The sequence below is a fragment of the Geotrypetes seraphini genome, chromosome 10 (genome assembly GCF_902459505.1).
Source record: "Geotrypetes seraphini chromosome 10, aGeoSer1.1, whole genome shotgun sequence".
NCBI classification, from domain to species: Eukaryota; Metazoa; Chordata; class Amphibia; order Gymnophiona; family Dermophiidae; genus Geotrypetes; species Geotrypetes seraphini.
In genome coordinates this window covers 37,980,713-38,000,088 of record NC_047093.1, presented here as the reverse complement: position 1 = coordinate 38,000,088, position 19,376 = coordinate 37,980,713, and the positions used below count along the sequence as shown (strand labels likewise).

Below are 19,376 nucleotides of genomic sequence, written 5' to 3'. Positions count from 1 at the left end.
TGCCCACATGCCATTGGGTTCCTCTAGTTGACCCAGTGCTGAAGAAGGCATGGCCTGCCAATATCTTTTAGGGCCAGCTGAGCCTCGGCATATCTAAAACTGACCCCGTTCAAGGATCTTAGCTGTCCTTGAAACAGGTTGTTGTACCTAACCATCTATATTTGTTGCATGGTGAAAGCCAAAAAATATTCTTGCTACTTTCAGAAAGATTGTATTGCATGAAATATGTTTTACTTTTTGCTTGTAACAGTGGAAGGAAGAGTAGCGATTGGGTCATCAATGAAGACCTTCAGTCAGCATAAGATGTGATATATTGCTACTAAGAAATGGTTTCTAAATGGATGTTTTCATGTTTGAACAATTACAACAGTTTCCTCATTCCTCATGGATTTTATAGGAGCAGTTTTAAAGGAGTTTTTACAGGTAAAATAAACGTTCACTTGTGGAAAATGCCCCTTAAAAACTGCCCTTCCTCCTCAGCAGAGAAAAGTACCCAGGCTGCCAGCACTTCTCCCTGAATGGAAAAGGGACAGGGCTGAGGGACATCAGCTCAAGTATGCGCTGGAATTTCATTTTAAAATCGTGGCATGTAATAAATGATCTAATTTGATCACACACTAGTCCTCAATAATTGGATCCAAGATTTAAAGAGTAGAACAAAATAAGTCAAATGAGTTAACAGGAAAACCATGTCTTACTACAGTGCAGGGAGCTAACCTTCCTTGGGCGCTGTTATTCCTTTCTCAAGACGTTTCCCTGAGAGAAAACTTATCAGATGAGATGGGTCTGTAAAAATGTACTTCAAGGATAAATATCTAACTACTCATTTACATGTGTAGTTAGATATTTATCCTTGAAGAACATATCTCAAAAAGAAAATACCCCCTATTTGAGTCACTCCAGGTTTCAGAAGTAGAAATTCTTTTCTTCTCTTTCGAGTCTCTCTAGAGACATCAGGAAAAATCTGAATATGATATCCCAGGAAGTCCTTGGACCTATTTTTAAAGAAAAGTTTTAATATCCAATTCTTGTCTTGAGCCAAGGCCACAGACAGCAAGAGAGTGGCTGAAACAGCCAATTCTCTATTTTTATTTTTACATTTAACTACGTATTATGGTATATTTCAACTTTGGAAACTTAGTTTATTGGAAACTTAGTTTATTATGTTATTGATCTCACTTTACTGTACAAGATGTATATGCTTGGTAATATTATAAAATTCTATAAATAAATAATAATTAAAAAAAAAATCCTGGCATGTTCTTAATCCTATGTTCTTCACACCAGCAGAGTATGGGTGGTAATAGATTGCCACAGAGTTGATGGCCTGTAGATTTCTAAAGGTAAACTTGGCATGGCGTTTCACTTTAAAAATCAGTTTGTAGGCCCACAGACTCTTTGCAAGCCTTTAAAAATTCTCTTCTCTGTACAATCTATCGTCTACTGAAAGGAATTTATTAGTTTAAATGTAAGTTAAGAGTGACATCTACTGGCTGCCATCCATAGGCAGGAATGGAGAACTACGGGGATAGGGAGTTTCTCTGTCAGAGGCTACAGAGTATGAGTATAAAGCAAGCAGAATTGTTTAGCCCAGGTATCTGATTTAATTTAATTTAATTCTTAATTTAATTTAATTTAATTCTTATATACCGCTAATAACCGTGAGGTTTCTAAGCGGTTTACAAAAATGATGCATTAAAGATACAATAAATAAAAACTAAATAAATAAGATAGGTACTTGGAAATTCCCTAACTGTCCCAAAGGCTCACAATCTAACTAAAGTACCTGAAGAAACAGTATGAAAAATAAAAAGACTGAGGTAGAGATAGAGATAGAAATGAAATATTCCAACAAGTAATGAATAAATAATTTAAACATAGAATTCAAATAATAATTAAAGTAAACAAAATAGAGATAAAAATAAGCATAGAGAGAAACAGAAACACACTCCAAAAAAGCATCAAGATCTTTGACTTGTAATTATTATGATCATTTAACACCAGATCTAAAATGCCTTTCCGGAATACATCATATCCCTATCCCTCTCCATACCCACCTCCATCTCCACCCCAATTCACTTCAACCACCATTCCCTTTCTATTCTTTAACTGCCGTCAACCCCAGTTCCAATGGCTATCATCTGGGTCCCGAGTTTCCTCAAAATTTGATGCCCCAGGCAGTGTTGCCCATGGCTGTATTGAAACCTGAATGAACCTGCACTGTTTATTTTTCAGATTCACTTTAGTGATGTATCTCAGGACTCGGTGGAAGATGTGTTTCTCACTGAGCTGAGGGCTGATATCCAAGATCACATGCTCCCGAAAGGTATGTGCATTAAAGAGTAAATACTTATCTATGTCGGCTCATTTCTCTAGAAGCCGGAGTAAGGTCTTTTTTGTCTGTTTAGTCCCCTTATCTAGATATTCTCTGCCCCACTGTAAAGAGACAGATTATAAATACAAGCAGCACCTTTGTTGCCTATTGTTAATCATTGAGAGGGTGGGCTAGTGGGATGGGAGGAAGGGGTAGTCTGGTTGTAGGGTAACTTCTTGTTGGTCAGGTCTGGGTTGTAAGAACCAACACCTGGACTCATGCTATTTTCCCTGTGTTGTATTTCTTGGGGGTTTTATTTCTATATCACTGTAAAATTGTGTACCAGTGTATCTGTGCTTGACTTGTTCTTTTGAATAAATTGGTTTTGTTTTGGGTTTTGTTTTGTTGTTTTTTTTAAAAAAGAGTAAATACAGCTGTTTACTCATATACAAAGTGAATTTCCAGACCTGCCAAGTTGCTCCACCCTCCCACTGACAGGCCAGGATCTCATGCTAAGTTACTTCCAGGTGCCACAACAGCAGGAAGGTCTTCATAAAAGGTAATTTCATATTGCCATTAATCCCACGGTAGCAGGAAATTACCTTTTATGAAGGCCTTGCCTGCTGCCAAGGCACCCAGAAGTTACCCCTTTTCCTTCTGGTCCTCAAATCAGCTGAGCCAGGGGCAGAGCGATGGGCAGGCTGGAGGCTGACCCTGAATCTCCCACTGAGTGGGTCAGCCCCATTGGCAGCTCTGAATTTATGCATGAAAAGCGACCGATATTCAAAGGATTTACACTCCTAACAATGAGCTATGCTCATAAATTGAACATTTATTAGGGTAAGTACATAAATGGTTGCTGAAAATTTCATTAAACTCTTAGAAGCATAAAAAGTGTGCTGCAACCAGTGGCGTAGCCATGGGTGGGCCACGGCCCATCCAGTTTGGGCTCAGGTTCACCCAAAATTTTATCGCGTTTAGTATGGCTGCTGGAGATTCCCAAGTGCTGCTAGCCGAAGACCTCCCTGCCATGCTTGGAGGCCCTCCCAGACATAGCCCCTAGCCAAAAACCCAGACAAATTCCTTACAGGTTAGAAAGACATCCGGACAGTCCTCTAAAAAGAGGACATGTAAATCCAGACATATGGTAACCCTATGCTTTCCCAATCTAGGTGCAAGCATTTATCTATGTCTGGCAAGCTAAACTCATGTCCTCCTTCCTGTCAGATAAGCCAGCAGGGGAAAACCTGAAGCCGCCGACTGGCGACCTTGGAGAGTCCTGCTGGCCCAGCTGATCAGGCGGCAGGGAAAACAGCAGGAAATAAAAAGTCCCCCTCAACGATATCCCCCCCTACACACCCCTCACTTGGCTGCTGCTGCCCGGAACCCCCCACACCCCTAACCCCCTGTACCTTGTGAAGATCAGCAGGAGGTATAGCCCACTCCCTCCTGCTTGCAGGGCCATCTCTTCAAAATGGCAGGCCTTCCTCTTCCTGGTGCAGGAGCCAGCAGGGGCAGCCCTGATTAGCTGATTCACAGCTCCAGAGCCAGCAGGGAAAGCCGTGTATCAGATGGGAGAGAAGGAGAAGGCAGCATAATTTCTTTTTAAAGGGGTGCAGCTGTTGTGCGTGTGTTGTATGAATGTACAACACATGCACAGCAGCTAGAAGCAGCTCCGGAGCTGCCAGAAAATAGCGACCCTAAAAGGGGAGGGCTTTCCCTTTAATGCATTGCAAGGAGAGTTCATTTAAATACTAATGAGCTCCTTGCGATACATTTGCATAGGGTTCTTGGTGGCTGCTAGGATGATCAGTAGCAGCTACGGAGAACCCTTTTGAACAACAGCAGGAAAGTTTTCTTAAAAGTAAGACTGGTTAAAGCCAGTCTTACTTGCAAGGAATCCTTTTGTGCATCGGAGTCTCAGTTCTTAAAACGGGATCATACTGGATACCAGTTTAAGAAGCAGTGGTCCATAACTTCAAGTTGTTATTATTGCATAAGTCTAGAATTTTATCCAGAGCTTTTGCCATTCTCCCTCTGCTGTCCATTGTTCAAATCAGTAAAACTACAAACATTTCCAAATCTATTTAGTAATCCCCCTTCTAACTTAGCTTCTTGACATCCTATAACCATTCTTCTGACCTCTAGTAGCACTCAAAACATTTGCCTTAGTGAGTAGAAACTAAGGAAGATCCACAAATAATATTTTGTCTTTTTTAGGTGTACATAGCATTTGGCTCACCTATAATCAGTCAAAAAAAATGCTGAATAAATCTACGGATCAGTCCCTGTCGGTGTTTTGGAAAAAGATTCCTTAAATCAGGGGTGTCTGACCTTTTGGCTTCCCTGGGCCGCATTGGCCAAAAAAAAAAATGTTTCTGGGGCTGCACAAACGCGCAAATGCTGCAGCAAGACAAAGGAGGGAGCTGGCAAGACAGTAAACACCCGGGGGCAGCAGAGGAAAACACTGCATCGCCCTCGACCGGGGCCGCACAAAATACTTCACGGGTCCGCAGGTTGGACACCCCTACCTTAAATAGTTACTATAGCTGTCCACTAAAGATAATAAAGATTATAGGAAAACAAAGCAGTTCCAAAGCAATCCCCAGGTAGGGGTGGAGTAGCCTAGTGGTTAGTGCAGCAGCCCGGGGAACTGGGTTTGATTCCTGCTACAGCTCTTTGTGGCTCTGGGCAAGTGACTTAACACTCTATTGCCCCAGGTTCAAAATAAGAACCTGCCTATAAAGCACAGTTACTTACCGTAACAGGTGTTATCCAGGGACAGCAGGCAGATATTCTCACTGATGGGTGATGTCACCGACAGAGCCCTGGTACGGACCACTTTAAAAGTGCATCGCCACTTTAAGAATTCAAAAAGTTTGCGATAGCCCAAACTGCGCATGCGCGAGTGCCTTCCCGCCCGATGAGGGCGCGCGGTCCTTCAGTTAAAATATGCCAGCTAAGAATCCAACCCGGGGAGGTGGGAGGGTTGCGAGACTATCTGCCTGCTGTCCCTGGATAACACCTGTTACAGTAAGTAACTGTGCTTTATCCCGGGAGAAGCAGGCAGCATATTCTCACTGATGGGTGACCTCCAAGATAACAGAGATGGGATGGTGGGAGAGTTGGCCAAAGAAAAATATATATTGATATACAAATTGGCCAAAGTGCCCATCCTGTCTGGAGAAAAAAATCCAGACAGTAGTGAGAAGTGAAGGTATGAACTGAGGACCAGGTGGCAGCTTTACCGAGTTCCTTAATAGTGTAGATCTAAGGAAAGCAACAAAACCTGCCTATAATATGTAAACTGCCTTGATTGTAACCACAGAAAGGCAGCATATCAAGACCCATTCCCTACTAGATCTATGGCTGTGGAAATTATGTAATAAAGAGCAAAGGGCTGTGCTTCCCTTTCAGAATCCATGCTGACTAGGAAGAAAATGAACGTGGAAAGCCCAGGAACAGACATCTTAATTAACTATAAAAAGGTAAGCATGAAATGATGAAAGAAAATCTAGTCTTTAAACATCAGAAATCTGTCTCGTTGGTCCTATGATTTGCCAAATACATTGTGAAACCAAGCTCCCCATTTAGCTTTGGATCCCTGTATGTTATCCCTAGATCAGTGCATCATGTAATTCACTTCCAGGAAGTAGCTTTATAATAAACATTATCATTCCTCAGAAGTGTTTCCTCCTCCTGTCTGTCATCATGAAATGTAATAAAGGAAAACCTATTTCTGCAGACTTCACTCAGCAGCAGAGAGAAAGAAGTGAACACACTACTGCACTCCTCAAGGCTGATGATGAAAGCTATTCCTACTGCTGAAACTGAGGGTAAGAGATCTTCAGTCTAGAAAAAACCAGACCTGATATAAGAATAGCCTTACTGGGTCAGATCAATGGTCCATCAAGCCCAGTAGCCCGTTCTCACGGTGGCCAATCCAGGTCACTAGTACCTGGCCAAAACCCAAAGAGAAGCAACATTCCATTATCTCAGAGTAAGCAAGATTCCGGAACCCCAAATAGTAGCAACATTCCATGCAAAATCCACAAAGAGTAGCAAGATTCTAGAATCCCAAGGAGTAGCAACATTCCATGCTACCAATCTAGGCCAAGCAGAGGCTTCAGCTTTAATTTTCTTACAGATGGTCTCACAGTTCCTCAAGCCTTCATGCCCCCTCCCCATGCAAGATTGCCTAGAGCTGGACTTCTCTGGTAAGTAGGGTTACTAGATTTCTTCGGCAAAAAAAAAAAAAAAAAGAGGACACATGACCTACTACTACTATTATTTCTAGAGCGCTGCTAGATGTACGCAACGCTGTACAGTCACAAAGAAGACAGTCCCTGCTCGAAAGAGCTTACAATCTAAACAGACAGGATGTCATGGGTTCAGTTAAGGGGAACAGTTAATCTGCTGGCTAGGTTAGTGGCCCCACCCCCATTCCTCCCGCAAATGAACTTCATCTCTTTTTCCCAGAGTCCGTGCCACATCTGGAAGGCTTCCGAGCATGCGACGTGATGATGTCATGTGGCATCCGCACGTGCTCGGAGGCCCTCCAGATGTGGCCCGAGCTCAAGGCCTTACAAAACCCAGACTGTTGGGTTTTGGAAATCCCCCTGGGCACCTCTCTAAAAAGAGGTTTTCCCTGACATCTGACAACCTTAACTGATAAGTTCCTCATGTGCTCCCAATAGGTCCAATTTATGGGACGTTCTTGCGATACATTTTGGGGGCAGTTTTTAAACCATCCCTATTATAGGAAGCAGAATGGAGTGAACCACATTGGCCATGGCCCCACCAATATTTTCCCCAACACAGCATCAACAACGAGAGAGCTTGGGTGGGGAGGGTTGGAGATTGGGGTGTGGAGCAACCAACTAGCCAAAAAGATGTCCCGCTGCCCCTGCCCATTATATAGAGGGTAATTTTCCAATAGGTTGCTCAACTTGTGTAGCGGCTATGTGCGTGACTCGCAACGGCTTTAAAGGGAAAGTATATGCGTTTGTTTCGTTTAAAGATTACCCCACTAAACTACACAGACATATCGGGCCCGATTCTGTAAATGGGCGCCTGCTGCATGTCAGTCGCAGACAGGTGCTATTTACAGAATCGTGACTAGGCGCTGGAAATGTAGGCCAGGATTTTACAGGCCTACATTTCTGATGCCTAGGGTCCTTGTAGCATCACAGCCATCAGCGCGTAGTGACACTGAAGTCCAGCATTGACCCTAAACTTGCCCACTTCTGGGCTTCGGCATCACTAGGCGCTGCTCCTGGAGCACCTAATTTTTTTAAAATTGTTTTTTAATGGCGCAACCAATTATTGTGCCACTTAAAACCAATTACAATATAATCTCATTATAACGGACTTCAAGGGACCTTATATCCAGACTCCGTTATATCTAGAATTGCATTTTTTAAAAACTTTATTTAGGTCAGCTTGAAACAACGTACAATCGATGAACAACAGTCACTGCACAAGCGTATCGGCAACATCGAGAACAAAACTCAGCCAAACATTGGTATAGCACGAAATGATTGCAAAACCAGAACCCTAAAAGATGTTCTAAAGCATTATGTCGTACTGTACTGGAAAGAAAAATAATGTCATTTTCTTCTGGGCTGCATTTTGATACTATATCACCGGCACGCCACGTGCCTTGTAGGCGGAGCCTGCATGTCCGTTATAGCTGAACAAAACTACAGCTAAAAGCAGCTCTGGGAACCAAATTGGTTGTCCGTTATATGCGAGTCCGCTACATGCGATGGTTTTCTGCATGTTTATAAAGGTGCACGGCCAGGACCAGCAGACCGCGTCCGCTATAGACGAGGTTCCATTATAAGCGAGTCCATTATAACGAGATTATACTGTAAAACACTTAAGTTAGGCATCAGTAGGTGCAATCTAGCCACCGGCTTTCGGCGAACTTTGCAGAATCAGGCCCATTATGTATTGAAGGGGAAGAAGCTATTTGGATATCAGATTATGCTTCCTCTGATGCAGTCTTTGGGGAAGTTTTTCACAGGAGACTTGTGCAGCATGGTGAGAGTCATGTGCACAAGTGTAAAGATAAAACTCAAAAGCACATATTTGGGTAGCAGAACCTGGAGAACGCCGCTGAAGTTCATCATAGACTCCATGCCACTATCCAGATAGTGCGAGGGCAGCTTCTGGAAGTATGCGAGGAAGCATCAGCTGTAGTGTGCCAAGGGTGGACAGTGGGGGTGTTCTGCCCTATGCACAAGTTTTCCATAAAGAATCATTCTTTATAATACCGAGGGCCAAAATAGTTGGTCCAAAATCTTGTCTCTTGCAGTTGATACTTTGATAGTTTTTCCACTTTCTGCATGTTATACTGCTTTCAGCTGTGTATAGCTGAAATTATCAGAAGCAATTAAGGAACATTTATAAACTGTAATGAGTTTAATCTCATGCAAAGTTGTAATTTCTTTAATAAGACATATTTTTTCTGCGGCCCTCCAAGTACCTACAAATCCAAAATGTGGCCCTGCAAAGGGTTTGAGTTTGAGACGGCTGTTCTTGAGGCACTAATCCCTAGTAAGCATCAAAATCCTTTACAAAACAGCAACATCAATGCAGGTACATTTACCTTACATCAAAAAGGAGAATATGGAAAAAGAAGGAATCTGACTGGTTGCCGTATTAACACATTGCATCACAGTTCTACAAACACTCTAGGGGGGCGTAGTAGTCCTGAGGTAACAGTCTACTTGCACCTGGCTGTCGACTCTGCCGACCCCCAGCCCCCATCTGATGTCAATTTCCTGTTCCGGGGCAGGAGACCTGTAGAGCTGAGGGCCACGTGCATGCAGACCGCAACCCCTCCCCCCCAACACACACACACTTCCTGGAGAAGGGGGCACTCTGTCCTAGGTGATCCCCAAGCCAGGTACGTCACTGAGCAGCAGTGTTCAGTCTGCTAACAGGATAACTATCTGGATGAAGTTAGGACAGCAAAATGGCATCTTAAATTTAAGCAGTTAGCTGTCCGGATATGGGATGAATATTGCTGCTGTATGTTTAATATATTTTAAGTTTACTTAAGTTTTGATATAACGCTCATTATAATACTGAGCGGTGTACAATAAAAAATGAAGGAGTGGGGGAAAGAAAGGTGGATACATTACATAGACACATGAAATACAATAGGGTAAAATAGTTATAGGGAAGTGGGTAGAACTACAATATCTTGATAGGAAAGAAAAAGGGAAAATCATATTAAGAACTAATAAACTAACTAATAACCTATGGGTGTCAATTAGCATTGATTTACAATACTTAAGGGCTGCTATTTGTACTAAAGGCCATTTGATGTCTAACAATTAAGTCAGGTGCACAGCCTGACACATTCTATAAATTGCATGCCCAAATTAGCACACTGGTCGGAAATTTGGGTGCACAACTCTATAGAATCCAGGGGCATAATGTGTGCTACTTTTCAGTGTGGAGGAGTGTCCAGATAACTGACCTTTGAAAGCTGGTATCTTAAGAAAATGGAACTGAATGAAAAGTATTGAGTTGCATTTAGACAGGATCGCTTGCTGGGGTTCAAGGCTCCTGGCCTGGTAAACCTCTTTCATCCAAGTACATGGATGTAGTGAGACTCACTTGTAAAACACTACTCAACAGCATGAAAGGTCTCAATAGACAATACAGTAAGTCAATATTTAAAAGAGGAAAAGGATCCCAGAAACCTGCTCAGAACCAAGGTTACAGATTTCAACCAATGATCCTTAAAAAACTCTTAAATACCCACACATACTAAATGTGGTATCATTACAGTAATATATAAGTATACTAGTGTTTAAGCCCGTTACATTAATGGGTGCTAGAAAGCAGCCCCCTTTCCCTCTCCCCCTCCAGTTCCTCCCTGACTGTCTCTCCGTGGCCCCCTTCTGTCTCCCCCCCAAGCAAAGCTGTGTGCCTCCCAGCACACCCCTCCCCCAAAGCAGCCCCCTTTCCCTCTCCCCCTTCAGTTCCTCCATGACTATCTCTCCGTGGCCCCCCCTTCTGTCTTCCCCCCCCCAAGCAAAGCTGTGTACCTCCCAGCACACCTCTCTCCCAAAGCAGCCCCCTTTCCCTCTCCCCCTCCAATTCCTCCGACTGTCTCTCCATGGCCCCCCTTCTGTCTCCCCCCCCCAAGCAAAGCTGTCTGCCTCCCAGCACACCCCTCCCCCAAAGCAGGCCCCTTTCCCTCTCCCCCTCCAGTTCCTCCCTGACTGTCTCTCCGTGGCCCCCCTTATGTCTCCCCCCCTAAGCAAAACGATCTGCCTCCCAGTACACCCCTCCCCCCAAAGCAGCCCCCTTTCCCCTCCTGTGAGAATTTTTACCTGCATGGGCCACCTGCAGCACCCTCCAGCCATTCCTCTGAGCTGAAACTCCTTACTGCGAGCTGTCCTGCTCCGTTCGACCCCTCCCTTCTCTTAACGATCTGGCCTTCTCCGTTTGGCCCCTCCTCCTTCCCGCGGTGTAGCCTGCGTTTTAGTAGCTGGAGTCCTGTTCTTTTTCGGCCCCCCCCTTCCCTTCCCACGGGCTGGCCTGCTGCAGCCGAAGGGTTTTTTTAAAGTTTAAAAGTGCCGGCGGCGGCTCCTCTCACGATCCCTGCCAGCGTTGGAAGCCTTGTCCGACGCTGGTGCAGGCTCGTGAGAGGAGCCGACACCGCAGCTTGAAAGGTGGAGAGCAGGGAGTCCAGCGCTGCTGGCCAGTTTGACGAAGTGAGGACGGGAGGGGGGGAGTCGCTGCCGAGATGGTGTGAGGGACCCTTGTATGCACGCATGCACACTCTGCCGACCACGGAACTACAGATCAGGCAACACGGTGGTAGAGTACGCATGCGCGCATGGCGTTTTATTATATTAGATATAGAAAATCTGCCTTTTCTTCATTTAAACCTACACTAAATCGCTAGAATTGTGCAGAAACATCAGCCACACTTCCATCTGGAGAAATTTCCCCCTAGATGCCAGCTTCCTCAGTGGTCAAAATAGGGGGGGCTGCATCAATCACGTGACCAGACTGCTTGCAGCATGCGACAGGCTGAATGCTCAAAATGGCATTAAGCATGATTCATGCAGCCCCACTATTTTGACCCCTAAGGAAACCGGCAACTCCGGTCAAACGAGTCCCATCGGGTATATCTAAGATAAGAGTGGCGGATGTTTCCGAGATCCTTTTCCTTTTAAATACCGACTTACTCTATTGTCTGTTGAGACCTTTCCTGCTGTTGAACCTCTGTCATCAGCACACTCTGGTGGGATAGAGTTAAAGGAGAATGCAGGTCTCATAAATGGTTTTCTATATTTGGAGGTTTTAAGTAGAGAATGACACGGTGACAAAATTCATCACCGCTCCCGTCCCCGCGGATAACCGCGGGAAACCATCTTCATGTCATTCTTTAAGGAGAGAGGGAAGAATCATAAGAACATAAGAAGTTGCCTCCACTGGGTCAGACCAGAGGTCCATCGCGCCCAGCGGTCCGCTCCCATGGCAGCCCATCAGGTCCATGACCTGTGAAGTGGTTTCTGAGTATGAATGGCCACAACCACTGACCCGCAAGCTTTGCTTTGAAGAATGCTGGTGTAGGACTGAGGTTGAAATAGACACTAGAAAATGACATGGGTTTATTTCCCGCAGTTATCCGCGGGGACGGGAATGGTGATGAATTTTGTCACCGTGTCATTCTCTAGTTTTAAGGTTTTATTTCTCACAGAAGATATAAAGCATTCTGCTTCTATGGAGACCATTTCAGCAAAGACGATGGAGGTTTCCTGTATCAGACAGAATATTTTCTGTTCCTTTGCTATCCCTTCCCCCCTTACCCCCATGCCAGTGGTTGTTTGTGACCATGTCCTCTTATGCTACTTATTGCAGACCTCGTGTGCCTAAATGTAAGCATTACCGAAGTCATAAAAACGACCAACCTGTCAGGAAGATCATTTTGCGTAAGTGCTTGCGTAAGTTTCTGTAAAGAAATAAGGCTTACATTTCCTTGGGGTATGTATCTAAGGCTACATACAGCCATATCATACCAGTGCTTTGGATAATTCTGGGCCTAATTTTATGGAAAGCACATGTTCACGATCAGCATAGATATATATAGATAGATATAATTTTTCAAATTGATTAAGGATGCTCAGTACTTTAGGTTTCCATTTCAAGATTCAGCACCAAAACCAGCCTGAAATCCAGATTCGGGTTTCAGCCAAAAATACCAGTGCACGCATGCTCTCTCCACCCCCACCCCCCTTTTAAATGTTCTGGTGGTCTAGTGGCCTGTTCCAGGCAAGAGCGATTCCCAGTTGCTCTTGCCCCCACCCCTCAGCCAAAATAGCTGCCAGGACTTCCAGCAGCATCTTCATGAGACTGCTGGAGGGAGATCCCGGTGGCTATTTTGAGATTGGAACCAGAAAAACCAGGTACGACTGGAGATTGTGTCTGCTTATGTTAGTTCCAATCTCAAAATGGCCATGAATAGCTTCCGCAGCATTCTCGGTAGCCATTTTGTCTGAGGAACCAGCAAGGCAAGAGTGGCTGGGAATTGCTATTGCCAGAAGAAGCCACTAGATCTAGATCACCAGGATATTTAAAAGGTAGAGCCAGTGGGGTCCTTTGGGTAATGGGAGGGCGGAGGATTGGCAAGGGAGGATCCATTCTCTGATGGGAGGGGTGGCAGCTGTTCTCTGCCGGTGGGGAGTCACCATTTTCATCTGAAACTGAACATCAAATTTTGGAATGCTCACTCAGTACTGGTTGAAACTGAGAGCCTCAGCTTCAGATGTGGGTGCTCAGACACCCATAAAGCAGGCATCTATGAATACATGCTTTCAAAACAGGTGCAAATTGGCAACTGAAAATCTGCTGCACTCGGCAAACAAGACAGGAAGTCTAAGATAGCTGGATAAAGATTTGCAGTAATTTTTAAGCAGCTGCACTCAGCAATGCTAAGATTGCAGGAGTATCTCACTGAATATCACAGGCATGTTTAAGCAGTTTTGTTAATCCTTTCTGATTCTAGTAGCTACAACTTATTTTTTTATTTGTACATCTAATTATTTTCCACCTACTTCAGGGGTGGTTGAATAATAAGAGTTTAGTTACTAAACCCAGAGTTACAAAAAATAATTTTGGAAAATCAAGAAATGCCTATAAAAAGCATTTTTCATACAGGTACCATGCTAACTCATGTGCCACACTTTCCTCCTAGCATGTACGATCATGCCCCCTGTTGCCACCCCAAATATTTCTGTCTACAGGCACCACTGCCATTCATCCATACCCTCCCAGCCCCACATACTTTTAGTTAGAAACAGGAGCAATGTCCACTTGTTCCTGCTTTTCTGGGCATCATTGACAAAAGTAAGTAAATTCTGAGATATAAAATATATTGTACTTCAAAAGATCAGCAAACCTGGTCTTTCATTAGAGCTGCATAAGGAGGAGAGACGGGGAGAGAAATCTCTTTCCTTCCAAGTCACACTGAAGTTAAGCAGTCCAAATGCTCACATTTATACCCTCAACAACAGACAAAGTAATTGATCCATTGCGTCAGTAAGACATCGTTTTAGAATGTCGAACTGTATGCAAATACAGTAAAAGTCTAAAATATAAGGGCATAGGACACAGGACAAAACTGTCTCTAAGGATTCAGATTATAAACATTTTGGCCCTGATTCTATAAAGAGATCCTAAAATTTAGGCCCTGAAGAACACGGCACATAGAGCATGTCAATCATGGAGTTAGGTGCCATTTATAGAATTGCATCTAGCGGTGTCTAAATTAGACTTAGGTGCCAGTATTTAGGCTAAGAAAACTGTATTTAATAGGGGGAAAAGAAAGGTATCTAAGGCATCAAAACCTAAGTCTAATTTAGGCACCTACATGCAAAACACGCCCTAGATCCCCCCCATAACCTCACCCACTTTCTGGAAGGTGCCTACCACCCAATTAACTTTGCTTTTGCCAATTATGAGCTCATTATCAGTGCCAATTAAGCCTATTAATCAAGTTAGGCACCTAGATCAGCTAGGCGCACCGAACTAGCACCTAACTTCAGGCACCATTTACAAAATCTGGGCCTTCATGCCTGAACAGATAGTACAAATAATTTTGAATGAGCATTTATTAACTAGTGCACAAATTGTGCATTCAGTGTGGATAAGAAACCCTGTATAATTGCTTATTCCAGACCAACACCAGCACAATCAGAACCTCCACCATTGAAATTAAAATCAAAAGCATGGCGCATAGAACCTTCACTGTCTGCCTGGATAAGGATTCCCGAAGAGTGTATAACAGTGTCGTCAGGTGAGATTGCACTTTTAGCCATGTACTTTCTTCAGCCCTTCCATAGATCAGTATTATCTTAAGTTGCTTCTTCCAGGGCAATCTGATACCTCAGTAAGCAAACCTTATGTTGTAAAATGCTGCAGCCCAGTGAAAGCACAGTTGATCAGAAGAGATGTAATTGCCAAGCAGCCTCTTCAGAATCCCCGCTTGTGGTTTTCATTTGTTAATTCTTATGAAGAGGGCACTTTGGCAGTCCATTATTTGTACAGCCAATACATGAATAATTTACATGAATCTTCATTGGGAATGTATGGATTTTCCTTCTGAAAATTCCAGAAAGATGCGCTCTTGAGTTGAGCTGGCTCCTAGTGACCACACAATGAAACATCACCCCCACTTGTGGTTTTCTTGTCATGATATGGGAGTAGCTTGCTCTTGTCTTCCCCTGGGGGCAAGGAGGGCTAATTGACTTACTGTGGAATTTGGACCTGGATCTTCTGATCTAGAGAATGGCAAGGGAACTAATTTTTTCCCATCCCTGCAGGAACTCGTTGTCCCACTGTAGTGCTTTTTTTTTCCTGCCCCTGCGCCATGCTTCAAGCTCTGTCCTCATCTGCACAAGCCTGAAACACTTTAAAATCATAAGTGTTTGAGGCTTGTGCAGTTAAGGCAGAGCATAAAGGAATGGCGCAAGGACAGAGACTGTGACAAAACTTGTGGGGAAGGGATGGGGAAATTGAGTTCCTGCGTGGATGGGGACAAATTTGTCCGTGTCAATCTTTATTCTGATCCCTACCCTATTATTGTAAACAATAGGCCACCCTTCTGCCAATTATCCTACTACATAAACCCACCTCAAGTCATGTGAAAAAATAAGGACACCCCATGAAATATTCAGTACGGAAATGTTCACATAACAGTCAAATCTTTTTTTATATTTATCTCTGGAAAAGAAAGTGATATAATTGCAGGTAAATAAAAATTTTCCTTGATTTACTCATGAAACAAAAGATCCATAAAAATATGCATTCTGAGGACTAAATTAGGATGCCCTAATAGCTAATGTTACCTCCCCCTTTCACTGAAATAATTGCAGTGAGACGCTTCTTGTAGCCATCTACCAGTCTCTGACGTCGGTCTGAGGAAAGTTTGGCCCACTCCTCAATGCAGAATTCTTTCAGCTGAGATGTTTGAGGGGTTTCTTGCACGTACAGCCCGTTTCAAATTACCCCACAGCATCTCAATGGGATTAAGATCAGGGCTTTGACTAGGTCACTCCAGGACTCCCCATTTCTTAGTTTTCAGGCAGTCTTTAGTGGATTTACTGGTATGTTTTGGATCCTTGTCGTGTTGCAGGGTCCAGTTCCACTTCAGCTTTAATTTTCTTACAGATGGTCTTTCAGTTCTTCACACTCTGATACGCGGTAGAATTCATGGTGGATTAAATGATGGTGAGCTGGCTAGGTCCTGCTGCAGCAAAGCATCCCCTTAACAGACTTATAAACTGCTACAATTTTCTTTCTGAGGGCCTCAGACAGCTCTTTTGATCTTACGATGGTGTTCACACTCACCACAGCAGTTATGAGCACACCAAACTAAATGTCTGAGGTTTAAGAAGAGCAAGCCTCCATCAAAATGCTAATGATGTTCTAATCATGTGCAATCCAAATTGCCCCAATTCATTGACAAATATCTGATGCCATACGAGCCATCCTGCCTTCTTAGATCGTCTGACCGCAAATTGCTCACTGTTCCATCCCTACGAATAGGTAAGAAAAGAAATGACATTTTTTCAGCGGTGGACCCTCAACTATGGAATACCCTTCCAGCTCCTATAAGAAAGTAATCAAAACCACTTCAAGGGCCTACTTAAGAGCCATTTAAAGAATCCTTTAATATTTAATGCCCTCTTTCATTACCCTCCAGTCAAATTCTCTAAAGAAACAAGTTGCAGTTATTCCCTCTCCTCTCGTTTGACCTTTATTCATTTTTCTTTTCTATACAAATTGTAGTTCTGCCCCTCCTTTCTTTTGTTTCAAGTAAGTCTGGTATTTGATGTTCTTTAGTTACACCATTTGCTTGATATTGTTTTATACTTCTTTTAATTGTCCTGTTATTGGCGGTTATTTATATATATATATACCGTATTTTCACGCATATAACGCGCGCGTTATACGCGTTTTTACCTACCGCGCATACCCCTCGCGCGTTATATGCGTGAGCGCGGTATACAAAAGTTTTAAAACATAGTTCCCACCCCGCCCGACGCCCGATTCACCCCCCCAGCAGGACCGCTCGCACCCCCACCCCGAACGACCGCTCGCACGCGCTCCCACCCGCACCCGCATCCACGATCGGAGCAAGAGGGAGCCCAAGCCCTCTTGCCCGGCCGACTCCCCGACGTCCGATACATCCCCCCCCCCGGCAGGACCACTCGCACCCCCACCCCGAAGGACCGCCGACTTCCCGACAATATCGGGCCAGAAGGGAGCCCAAACCTTCCTGGCCACGGCGACCCCCTAACCCCACCCCGCACTACATTACGGGCAGGAGGGATCCCAGGCCCTCCTGCCCTCGACGCAAACCCCCCCCCCTCGAACGCCCGCCCCCCCCCCCAAGAACCTCCGACCGCCCCCCCAGCCGACCCGCGACCCCCCTGGCGACCCCCACCACCCCCCCACCCCCCTTCCCCGTACCTTTGGTAGTTGGCCGGACAGACGGGAGCCAAACCCGCCTGTCCGGCAGGCAGCCAACGAAGGAATGTGGCCGGATTGGCCCATCCATCCTAAAGCTCCGCCTACTGGTGGGGCCTAAGGCGCGTGGGCCAATCAGAATAGGCCCTGGAGCCTTAGGTCCCACCTGGGGGCGCGGCCTGAGGCACATGGGCCCAACCCGACCATGTGCCTCAGGCCGCGCCCCCAGGTGGGACCTAAGGCTCCAGGGCCTATTCTGATTGGCCCACGCGCCTTAGGCCCCACCAGTAGGCGGAGCTTTAGGATGGATGGGCCAATCCGGCCTCATTCCTTCGTTGGCTGCCTGCCGGACAGGCGGGTTTGGCTCCCGTCTGTCCGGCCAACTACCAAAGGTACGGGGAAGGGGGGTGGGGGGGTCGTGGGGGTCGCGGGTCGGCTGGGGGGGCGGTCGGAGGTTCTTGGGGGGGGCGGTCGTTGGGGGGGGGGGGGGTTTGCGTCGAGGGCAGGAGGGCCTGGGATCCCTCCTGCCCGTAATGTAGTGCGGGGTGGGGTTAGGGGATCGCCGTGGCCAGGAGGGTTTGGGCTCCCTTCTGGCCCAACTACCAAAGGTACAGGGAAGGGGGGTGGGGGGGTCGTGGGGGTCGCGGGTCGGCTGGGGGGCGGTCGGAGGTTCTTGGGGGGGGCGGTCGTTGGGGGGAGGGGGGGTTGCGTCGAGGGCAGGAGGGCCTGGGATCCCTCCTGCCCGTAATGTAGTGCGGGGTGGGGTTAGGGGGTCGCCGTGGCCAGGAGGATTTGGGCTCCCTCCTGGCCCGATATTGTTGGGGAGTCGGCGGTCCTTCGGGGGGGAGGGATGTATCGGACGTCGGGGGGGGGCATCAGGCTTTCAGGATGGGGACAGACCTTCAAGGGGGGACAGTGCACGGAAGTCAGGGGGGGTGAACGGAGAGTCGGGACAGTGCACGGAAAGTCAGGGCGGGCGAAAGGAGCGTCGGGCAGCATGCGCGGTATACCCGTGAGCGCGGTATACCAAAGTTTTTGTACATATCATCGTGATTTCTGCGCGCTATACCCGTGTGCGCGTTTTATACGGGTGCGCGTTATTTGCGTGAAAATACGGTATATGATTCTTGGGGAGGGAAGGGGAGGGGGGGATGGGAGGGGAACTGATTATATTGTTGAAAATGTTATTTCCTGAATGGTACTACTGTTTGTATTTGCTTCTTACTCCTGGAATAATAAAAATCATTTAAATATATATAAATATATATATATATATATATATATGTTTTCCACATTATATTTTATCTGTATCTCGCTTACAAGTTGGATAAGCGATAGAATCAAATTTTAATAAAAACTTGAAACTTGCATCTGATATGATACACCTCTGTGTAATCTGAGCCACTTTAAGCGGGATAATATGCGGGGGGTGTCCTAATTTATTCCTCAGTTAAAATACACATTGTTGTGACTATCTTTTGTTTCATGAGCAAATCAAGGAAAATAAAAAAAAGATTTGACATAGATATGTGAACATTTATTTCTTAACTGAATATATCATGGGGTGTCCTAATTTTTTCACATGACTGTATTTATAAATGCTATTTAGTAAACACATTTTTTGGAAAATTGTTGTGCGTATTTCTGAAAATGCAGAAGTGTACAGATCAAGTGTAAACACTCTCCAATCCTACCTCAGGAATACCTCTGCTCACTGCAGGTAAAACTGCACAAAATGGCATATTTCTACCTCTTTTGTGTATGGATACAGTTTTGAGAATTATGCTCTAGAGAGGTCATTTTGTAATTGATTTGAATAAATGTTTTGTAATCAAGTAGGCAATTTATACAGTATAATCAACCTCGTATACACATGCATAAAAAAAGGTGCTAAAAATATAGATCCATATTCAAACACCGTGGTTAGCATTTTTTTAAACCACAGTTACAGTGATTAAACTTATTTATATTCAGCATGGTTATCCAGAAAATGAGTGGCAATATTCAGCCATTATGGCCCATATTCTATAAACAGTGCCTAAGTTAAGTGCAAAACACC

At 45.0% G+C, this 19,376-nt stretch overlaps 1 protein-coding gene across 3 annotated transcripts in view; it reads left to right on the top strand.

The window, feature by feature from the left end:
• The window catches only part of PIK3R6 (phosphoinositide-3-kinase regulatory subunit 6), a 131,421-nt gene that overhangs the window by 111,035 nt on the left and 1,010 nt on the right, over nucleotides 1-19,376 (top strand). For 2 of the 3 annotated variants that reach the window (XM_033960012.1, XM_033960013.1), the window contains 5 exons: nucleotides 2,236-2,326; nucleotides 5,732-5,802; nucleotides 6,060-6,150; nucleotides 12,209-12,291; nucleotides 14,524-14,642. In XM_033960012.1, coding sequence (XP_033815903.1) covers nucleotides 2,236-2,326; nucleotides 5,732-5,802; nucleotides 6,060-6,150; nucleotides 12,209-12,291; nucleotides 14,524-14,642 — 455 coding nt within the window. The remainder of the gene's footprint in view (nucleotides 1-2,235; nucleotides 2,327-5,731; nucleotides 5,803-6,059; nucleotides 6,151-12,208; nucleotides 12,292-14,523; nucleotides 14,643-19,376) is intronic. The other variant, XM_033960014.1, reaches the window with a different exon arrangement.